At 34.9% G+C, this 11,021-nt stretch overlaps 1 protein-coding gene across 1 annotated transcript in view; it reads left to right on the forward strand.

Moving 5' to 3' along the window:
• The first annotated feature begins 9,630 nt into the window (after positions 1 to 9,630).
• The window catches only part of LOC107734410 (ras-related protein Rab-35-like), a 7,599-nt gene continuing 6,208 nt past the window's right edge, over positions 9,631 to 11,021 (forward strand). The window contains exons 1-2 of the mRNA XM_016546361.1: positions 9,631 to 9,706; positions 10,022 to 10,148. Of these exons, the coding sequence (XP_016401847.1) occupies positions 9,631 to 9,706; positions 10,022 to 10,148 (203 nt within the window). The remainder of the gene's footprint in view (positions 9,707 to 10,021; positions 10,149 to 11,021) is intronic.

The raw sequence follows: 11,021 nt of genomic DNA on the forward strand, positions 1-11,021 counted from the left end.
TTTTTGGAGTAAGATCAATTTCTCTTTCACGAGATTAGGATTACTTCCTCTTTTTGGCCGGGTTTCATTTCTCCGTGTCGTAAACTCTAGGGGCGTGGCTTCTAAACCGGGGTGTTTTTAGGGGTGTGATATTCAAATGACGATTGTTTTCTGCCGCCACATTTATCAACGTGCGATCATTCGTACGATGAGATTGGCGGCATACGAATGTTTCATGAATCACACGTGAACTCTGTCGTAAGTTGATTTGTGCACACGGATCTGCGCTCATTTCTACGTTAGATTGATAAATGAGGCCCAGTATCACAGTCGTAGCTGTGAGATATGGCTGAATATCAGGACGCTGTGATTACCTGCGGCCCAATCACAGCCGTTCCGATATACAGCCATATCTCACGTCTACCCGTGTGATATGCTCTGCTCATATATATATATATCTCAGTGGCGAGGCTACATACACTCAGACTGACGGCTGGCCTGCCCAATCAAATGAGGAAAGAAGAAAAATCCTGTATACTGTACAATAATTGCTTAAATACATGAACATACAGTACAAACAACTTGCATGTGTGAACAAGTAAAAGAAAAAAATAAGTAGGTAGCCTAAGTAGTATTAAGATCCTGGTGGATGAGCGCTGATCTTCCAGTTTTGCTTTTCTATTCTGTTGCAAACGCAAGAGCTGTCAATTTAAGCGATCAATCCAATCCAAGCGTGCTCCCGCTGTAAAACAGTCCCATTGGTCTTTAGTCATCATCCCATCCATCATACCTGAGATCCAGTTTCTATTGGTTGAACTTCCCAACGATTACAAATGACGCTGGAAAACACCGCATCATCATCATCGCAACGCGATCGGATCTTAGATGTTCAAAGCAGCATGCAATGTCACTCTAAAGGCTGGATACACTACACAACTTTTACTCTGATTTACAGTCTGGAGAAGTTCATGCAATAGTTGCCGAAAGTCAGAGCCAGTCTGCAGATTTGAGTTGACAGATTTCATAGAAAATCGCGTAGTGTTTGATGGTTATGATTTTTTAGCTTCAGACTTTGATTCCATCCAGTCAGAGGAGATCAAACATGTTTGATATTTTCAGCCGATGTTGAACCACATATGGTTTTCATTTGTCATGCATCTGCAACAATTTAATTAAAATTAAATTAAACTGCAACAAGGCACACACTTCTGAAAGAGTTTGTTGTGATCGGAATGGCTTCAAGTCTGGTAGTGTGTGATCCTCAGTCTTTTAGTGTATGCCCAGTTTCTCCTTTGTAACTGTTTATGAAGTCAGTAAGTGAAATCTATTCCATGCTGGAATACACTATTTTTTTTTAATCTGACCAGACTTTAAAACACTAGGCATCATACACTCATCAACTTTGTATATGATGGGCAGTTTTTCCTCTGTGACTATTTACAAAGTCGTTACGATCATAAAAATCACATGAAATTTGCATCCTTATTTTTATCTCATGTAGGCAATTGTAAAATGATTTTTGAAATGGGCACTGAGGTACACCCTATGTTACCCAGGTCAACTCAATTTAAAAGTTCTGCCCTCGCCACTGATATATATGTATGTGTGTGTGTGTGTGTGTGTATGTGTGTATATATATATATGCACTGAACAAAATTATAAACGCAACACTTTTATTTTTGCCCCCATTTTTCATGAGCTGAACTCAAAGATCTAAGACTTTTTCTATGTACACAAAAGGCCTATTTCTCTCAAATATTGTTCACAAATCTGTCTAAATCTGTGTTAGTGAGCACTTCTCCTTTGCCGAGATAATCCATCCACCTCACAGGTGTGGCATATCAAGATGCTGATTAGACAGCATGATTATTGCACAGGTGTGCCTTAGGCTGGCCACAATAAAGGACCACTCTAAAATGTGCAGTTTTATCAAAGTATTGGGGGGAAAAAAATAAATTTTTGCAAAAGAAAATATTAAGGAAAAATTAAGTAATGAGCAAAAATAACAAAAGCAAAAATAATGAATCGTAAAAGAAAAATAAAACATGTTGGGGAAAAAAAGGATTAAAGTCTTTAAGTCCTTAATTAATTGCATCTTTTATTTTTGCACTGTTTTATTTATATTTTGCAATTCCTTATTTTTGTTTACAAAAATATACTTTATTTTTCTATTGCAAAATATGTATTTCTTTTTTCAATACTTGCTTTGTAAATACATGTGATGTAGATTCCAGCCATAGTCTGTGATTCCAGCCCACGATAACAGCGCACATGCCCCGCCCACATCACCGCCCATAACCACGCCCACAGCCACGCCCACGCAGCCACTGGAAATCAGCAGTCGTTCTGCTTCACTCACACATGAACCATCTCCCTCTCATCAGACACGCTCCTCCATCTGTCCTGATAGAGTTTGACTCTGAATCATCATCATGTCTTCAAACCCTAGCCTCACGACCATGAAACGGACTGTTGAGCAGCTCAAACTCGAAGCCAGCGTGGAGAGAATCAAAGTAAGTCTCAACACTCAGAAATAAGTGATATTTCATTCAATACACATGATGTTAGACTCATGCACGACTCGATTTCAAAACAAAGTTCAGTTTATTTCATTAACAGCAATCTACAGACATGAGACAAATAATAATATTAAACGCACATTATCACTACACTGCTGCTCTTAATGGTGTTTGTGTGTCTAGTATTAATGGATTGTTGTTAGAAAGTGTTTCATAAACATTCAAATCAAGCAGAAATGTGTGGATGTGATAATTTCATAGAATATAGCGACGCTGCTCACAAATATCCTAAAATATGATATTCAGCAAAGCAGCTGGATATGAATGAGCAATCATCAGCGTTATGGTTTCTTTAATTTAAATGATTATTATCAGTCTGATTTTGGAGTCAGATAATGCCACAGCTTATTGTTTCCAATTGAAATACTACTGTTTTATGTCATTATTATTAAAAACAGACATTAAATCATATATGCTCAGTGAAATCAGGCATCAAATTATTGTAATAGTAAAAATTGAAAAAAAAAAATTTCTATATCAATCTAATGCAAAGACGATTAAGGGCCCTAAAACTAATAATAATTGTAAAAAAAAAAAAAAAACTAATACAACAATTGAAATGTCTGGATCTGTAAAAACATAAGTTATATAGAGCGGTCACGATGATGCCAGTTAACAGCCTGGTTTATTTTTTCCCATTTTGTGCAATAGAGGAAACATTTAATATGACAAGCAGTCAGATTTAGAAATAACTGACTTCTGAGTTTCAACAGGTTTATCATGCTCAAAAAAAATGATTCAGTTTTGATTCTGACTCATATCTGATGAAGTTTGCATCATTGAGTCCTCTATATGTCTGTGCAGTTGCTTTGAAACAATCTTTATTGTATAAAGCGCTAGAAACAACGGTGGCTTGACCGGATCACGAGCAGCATGCAGAAAAAGCAAATGCGGATAATAAAATGCAACTAACCTGCAGATTTAGGTTAGTGAAATAAATAGGCTTGTCGACCTTTAAAAGGAGGAGAAAACACTTCCTATATCTTTAGTTTTTGATGTCAAAGGTCATTTGTGAACCTGGAGCACAAAACCAGTCATAAGGGTCAATTTTTCAAAATTGAGATGTATGCATCATCTGAAAGCTGAATAAATAGCTTTCCATTGATGTATGGTTTGTTAGGATCGCACAATATTTGGCCGAGATACAACTATTTGAAAATCTGGAATCTGAGGGTGCAAAAAAATCTAAATATTGAGAAAATCATCTTTAAAGTTGTTTAAATGAAGTTCTTAGCAATGCATATTACTAATCAAAAATTAAGTTTTGATATATTTACGGTAGGAAATTTACTTAATATCTTCATGGAACATAATCTTTACTGAATATCCTAATGATTTTTGGCATAAAAGAAAAATCTATAATTTTGACCCATACAATGTATTTTTGGCTATTGCTACAAATACACCCCAGCGACTTAAGACTGCTTTTGTGCTCCAGGGTCACATATGTTTACAGTATTTTGGCCCAAATTCATCAGAATCTAGACTGATTCTGACATTGGCAGATTGTGCATCGCTCTCATCCTCGAAAACCATGAAGAAAACTATACAAAGTCAAAGCTGATGCAACCCAGATTGCACTGAGTATGGGTTACAAGTTGTTGCCGCTTGATTTCAGTTGTGAGCTCTGAAGGAAAACGACTTGCCAGTTCCTTCTCCATTTGATCTGAGTGTGTTTGTAACGCAGGTTTCTCAAGCCGCTGCGGATCTACAGCAGTACTGCCTGCAGAACGCCGGTAAAGACGCGCTGCTGTTCGGCGTCCCAATCGGCAGTAAGCTGTTCAGAGAGCCGCGCTCATGCGCCCTGCTCTAGAATGAAGGTCCACAAACACCTCACAGCTTTATCCAGCTCGCTTTCAGCGCTAGAACCTGACATTTGTAATGTGAGAGTACGAGTCTTCCGGTGTCAGTCGCTTCTGGTGGTTTTAGCTGAACAAAAACAGTCTGTTATACTGATTGATATTGCTAACTGGTATTTCTTATCATATGTGACCCTGCAGCACAAAACCAGTCTTAAATTGCACGGGGATATTTGTAGCAATAGCCAACAATACATTGTATGGGTCAAAATTATAGATTTTTCTTTTATGCCAAAAATCATTAGGATATTAAGTAAAGATCATGTTCCATGAAGATATTTTGTAAATCTCCTACCGTAAATATATCAAAACTTAATTTTTGATTAGTAATATGCATTGCTAAGAACTTCATTTGGACAACTTTAAAGATGATTTTCTCAATATTTAGATTTTTTTGCACCCTCAGATTCCAGATTTTCAAATATTGTCCTATCCTAACAAACCATACATCAATGAAAGCTTATTTATTCAGCTTTCAGATGATGCATACATCTCAATTTCGAAAAATTGACCCTTATGACTGGTTTTGTGGTCCAGGGTCACATATTATTTTAATTTATCATATTCATAAACTCACTGGTTTGTAGCGCAAAACGTTTTACTAGGGGTGTAACAAAACGCTCTCGCACGATTGATTAAAATAAATTAATTTAAAAAAAGATTAAAAAATAATAAATAAAAATAGAGTAAATTAGATTAAAAAATACAATTAAAATAAATAAATAAATACAATTAAAATAATTACATCAATTAAGAACACATCTGGTAATATTGTCAGTATAAATAGAATAGTGTAACTTATTAGAAACTAAATATTTTCCAATAATATAACAGTTTGAGACATGATACTGGTCTCACAATATGATACTCTCGCAATAGAGTTAATACGGTCAGTTTTTTAATTATTACTTGATAAACAGTTAACAAAGTACTGTTCATTAACCAGAATAGAAATATTGATGATTCTGCTTAGCTAAAAATACAGAATTATGTACATGGGTCAAAGACGAAAAAGGGTTTAAGCATAAAAACAATAAGTGTAATACTGCTTTAAATTGTTTCCCAAGAAAAATTGAAAAAAATTTCCGTTTAATTTAATTGCAATTTTGTTTTTGTTTTTCTGAGCAAAAAATAAATATCATAAATTTTTCCCTGATTTACAGAAGACACCCACTAAAATATCATTCAGTGTAACATTCTTGTCAGGCATATTTACAACAAAAATCAATTTATGACATATTAAAAGACTAATTACTTTCACCCCAAATACTAAATAGTTGTAATTTTACACTTTTAAAATGTTCCACTATCCTAGGTTTTGCCCATTTGTCAGTAAGATTTTTTTTTACTCATTTAAAACACAATAAAATTTAATATGCTCTCTTATTCTTTTATATATTTTAATATGTACATGTCAGAATAAGCATGTTGTTTGAATTTTTACAAAAATATTGTGTTACACTGAATGACAACGTAACATTATTTCAACCAAATTTTGACATTTTATTCTCCAAAAACGTATTTGAAACCTTAAAAGTAGACTCTTTACTTTCTATGGACATAAAATCACTTTTGTAAATTTCTTTTGATGCGGACATCTTAACGTCTTCGACCCACATACATTTAAATATTGTATTTTATTAAATAATGTGTTTTATTTTTAATTGGGCATGGACGCTTTTGGGTTCGCCATATTTGATGCACTCTTTGTATGTGAATTATAATTTATATGCGAGTAAAATCCTAAATGAAATCTGTCTAAACTTAATTTTTTGGGTGAACTATACACGATACTTATTGTTGCATTTTTGCATTGTGATGTTTTGTGACACGATATATAGTTACAGCCCTACTGTTTACTGCACTTTATTATTCTTCTGGTTATTTGCCTGTATAGTCTCGCACACTCACAGAAAATCATGGAAGCCCGTTTCTGCCACGGAATTAAAAAAAAGATAATTGCGACATTTTATTTCACAATTCGGACTTTGTTTCTGTGCAATTTTGAGAAAAAGTAGTCAGAATTGCAAGATAAAACGTCGCACTTTCCTTTTTTTATTTTTTATTTTGTGGTGGAAACAAAAAAAAAACAGAATTGAAAGATGTAAACTCAGAATTCAGGGAAAAAGTAAGTATTGTGAAAGTCAAAATATTGAGATATAAACTCACCAGAATTCAGAAACATTTCCATGATGGAAACAAAAATGCTCCACCTTTCAGTCGGTCTTCCAGAGAGAGATCTGGACTTACACAAAACACTTGGGATGGATTCATTTGGTTTATTTGTTTGCTTTTTTTACTGAACAGCTTCATGTTTGTGTTTGGGATCCCTGGAAAACTGCTAAATTAAATGTAAACAATCAGTTCAAGCTTCAGGTTACAGATAATAAAATAACTGAAAATATAAGAATGAACTGTCAGAATTAAGGTGTATTACAGTATTTAAAATGCTTTATATCAAGTGAAGATGTTCCTATCACAGAAAACACCTATCAGAGCCACATGACGGATGATTAGGAGTCATAAAAACTTGCGGTGAATGGAGTTTAAAGCTACACTCTGTTTAAGTGCTGATCAAATCGGTGCTAAATCTTGCAGCCTTATTAGCTAGATTATAGATATAAGCAGAATACTCACCAGGGGCATAGCCATCATTTCAGAAGTGAGGGGGACAGAAATGTTATATATATACATTACAATATAACATTTCTGTTATATATTCTGTAGTATACACTCTACCATTCAAAAGCTTAGAGTCAGTATAATTTTTTTTTTTTTTTTTAATACACGTGTTTTTTAAAAATGTGGCTAAAGGAAAATCTAAGCTGGTGTGAGTCATGACAGCGCAGTCAGCCAGAATTCAGATTCAGGAAAGCATCTGTCCAGCTTCTGCTCTTGAGCAGCATGAGTCCGTCTGTGGTTTGATGCTATACTTAGTTCTGCACGAGATGTGTCGAAACACGTCTGGCTTTCCAATGGATTTAGTTTGTGAACTGCGGAGTACTGAAGTATGAGTGAAATGAAAGTTTTGTCATGTTTACTCATTCAAATCTTCATGCATCTCTCTCTCTTGCATGCTATTCAAAATGAACATGAAAGTTGAACAAAAATGGTTACATATTTTTGGCTTAATTACACTTTTCCTTGACATTCTGAAGTGTTCTTGGAAGATTCTTGTTGAACATTATCTTTTGTACTCCACAAAATGGTTTTGGACAGATTTTTGGATTTTAGGGTGAACTATTCTTTCAAAATTGATTAAATACTAAATGTTTTCATTTATTTTTCACATTTATTTTCCTCTTTTTTTTCCACAGGAGAGAGGAGGCTGATCAGTGGAAAGCTGATGTTTTATATTATGCAACATGACAACATGACATGAAGCATCCTGAGATATGTTGTGCAAATCTGAGAATACTGCATATTTCTTTTGTATTTGTCTTATGTCTTAAAATCTTTAAATATTCTGGGGTTTTTTTGGGTTGTATGCCACAGAATTATATGAAATTGAAGCATTGATTTATATGAATTTATATGAATCATTTTTTCAAAAAAATTAGAGATTTTTGTTTTTGTCAAATTAAGTGTGATTTGTCCAACCAATGAAAAAAGGTTTACTAGTAGTAAATGATTTAAAAATGTAAAATATCTATCTATCCTCTGTCTGTCTGTCTGTCTATCTATCTATCTGTCTGTCTGTCTATCTATCTGTCTGTCACAATAAAAGGCCACTCTAAAATGTGCAGTTTTATCACACAGCACAATGCCACAGATGTCGCAAGTTTTGAGGGAGCGTGCAATTGGCATGCTGACTTCAGGAATGTCCACCAGAGCTGTTGCCCGTGAATTGAATGTTCATTTCTCTACCATAAGCCATCATCAATGTTGAAAACAGTCGTGCTGCACAATATTTTTGTGGAAACAAATTGTGATATGAATTTTTTTTTTAGGATTCAGAAATACAGCATTTATTTTAAAAACATATTTTGTAACTTTATAAAAGTCCTTACTGTCACTTTTGGTCAATTTAATGCATCCTTTGTAGAATATAAGCACTAATTACTTTTTTTTTTAAATCTCAAACTTTTGAATGGTTGTGCATCATGGTTACAACATTGATAATAATCTGAAATGTTTCTCGAGCAGCAAATCAGCATATTATTATGATTTCTGAAGATCATGTGACACTGAAGACTGGAGTAATGATGCTGAAAATACAGCTAATATATTACATTTTAACATATATTCACACAGAAAACAGCTATTTTAAATTGTAATAATGTTTCACAATATTACTGTTTTACTGATCAAATAATGGTACTGTATTATTTTTATTAATCAATGTCTGTGTTTGTGTGTTGTTTATCTAGTGAGCGTCCTTGAGCCCTGGAAAGGCGCTATATAAATAAAAATTATTATTATTATTGTGATATAAGTATGGGTTTATCATCATAATATAAAGTTTATAAACTTCAGCTCCCCCTGCTGGAGGCTGTACTGCAGTACCGCTGTGTATTGTGCGCCTGCGCAGTAAGTCATCATGAGTTGTAGTGGGCGGGGTTTGTGTGAGCGGCTGCGAGCCGCGTCAGATCCGCTATGAGTGTAGATGGGTGTGTGAGACTCCGATACCCCGCAAACCGCTCAAAATAAGTCAGTTATGACCACAGAGCTTATGAATGTCGTTTCATGTCTTCGGTGTGAAGCTGTAATGTTTTTGTTCTGTTTTTCCACAGGTGTTGGCAAAAGCAGTTTACTGCTGAGATTTGCTGATAACACATTTTCAGGTAGGATCAACACGTCACATGTGCTTTTAACAAACGGGGAACAGGCCTCGGCTCGCTTAGAGCGACACTTACATGAGCCAGAACCTCTTCAGATGCGTTATTTGTGCTGGATTTACACGTAACACAGACACTGATTAATCTGACTGCTTATAACTGACATTTGATGAGGTCGAGAGGGATGTTGTTTCTGATTTAGCTCATGTAATGGGCCTGTCAACAGTTTAGAGTCATTCAGTCTGGGTCTGTTCTTAAATTCTTTTTTATTGTCTAATAAAGTAAGATATTAATATGTTACGTTGCCTGGCATGTTTGTTGAATTTTCTGTGACAGAATTGATGTATAAACAAACTTAGTATTTATCATGTCAGCCTGGGATCTATTTATTGAATGCTGAAATGTTGTACTGATAGTCTTCGGTGTGAAGCTGTAATGTTTTTGTTCTGTTTTTCCACAGGTGTTGGCAAAAGCAGTTTACTGCTGAGATTTGCTGATAACACATTTTCAGGTAGGATCAACACGTCACATGTGCTTTTAACAAACATTAACCGTGAAAGAAGTACTAAGGGTTCGTAGTTATAGAAGCCAGAGATCTAGTATCTCGTGTATATGAATTGAGCTGCTGGAGGTCATGCTGACTTCTACAATCCTGCCAACAGCTGCACAGTAATTGCTGGTTAATGTAATAAAGCTTACAGTAATACTAGCAAATTTATGACTTATGGTAATAAAATCAGCAGGCTTGTAGTTGCCCTCTCCATTACGGCTTATTTCCAGGAGTGTTTTGTGATTTTTTTACGCTGATTTGTGTGTGTTGTTGCAGGCAGCTACATCACTACGATCGGTGTGGACTTCAAGATTCGCACGGTGGAGATCAACGGGGAGAAAGTCAAGCTGCAGATTTGGGATACAGCGGGACAGGAGAGATTTCGGACGATCACCTCCACGTGAGTGACACGTTAAAGCTGCCTCCTGTTTCTGTTGAATTTTAGGACGCTTTCTTTTTAGTGCAATTATCAAATGAAGAATTCTTCAAATCTCAAAGGTTTCAGAGTGAAGCGCGGCACTGTGTTCATTTACACGTGAGCAGCGGTGTTTCTCAGAGCCTCGTGATTCACTGTCAGTGATCCTCATGAAGTCCATCTGCATCTGAGTTTGAGTTGCTTTAATTTGGAAACATTTCACAAACGAATTATGAGAACAAAAGAAGGTTTAAGGGCTTCCTGCAGGTTTGCATTAAAATAGACATTTGATGGTTTAATGTTTGAAAATGAAGAAATTATAACAATCAAAAGTTTTTGCAAATCAGCATATTAGAATGATTTCTGAAGGATCGCGTGACACTGAAGACTGGAGTAATGATGCTGAAAATACAGCTAATATATTACATTTGAACATATATTCACATAGAAAACAGCTATTTTAAATTGTAATAATGTTTCACAATATTATTGTTTTACTGATGCTGAAAATTCAGCTTTGAAATCACAGGAATAAATTACATTTTACAGTATATTCAAATAGAAGACTATTTTAACGACTATTTATCTATCGACTAATTTATCGATTAATTTCCCACAAAAAAAATTCAACAATTTTAAAGAACATTTTCTTAAACTTGCAACTTTGCCGTTCAGTAGTGTACCATAAAAAAGTATAAATGTAAACAAGCCGTTGACGAAATGTAAAAATGTAAACAAACCTAATAAAAAGAAAATAATTACAAAAGTCTGAGAAAGTCAGCATGTTCTTAATGTCAATATATCCACATGTTCTGGGCTTCTGTTCATTACAGCTGTGAGTGCAACTACAAAGGGGGAAAA

Source organism: Sinocyclocheilus rhinocerous, unplaced genomic scaffold (assembly GCF_001515625.1).
Source record: "Sinocyclocheilus rhinocerous isolate Xijiao unplaced genomic scaffold, SAMN03320098_v1.1 scaffold1632, whole genome shotgun sequence".
NCBI lineage: Eukaryota > Metazoa > Chordata > Actinopteri > Cypriniformes > Cyprinidae > Sinocyclocheilus > Sinocyclocheilus rhinocerous.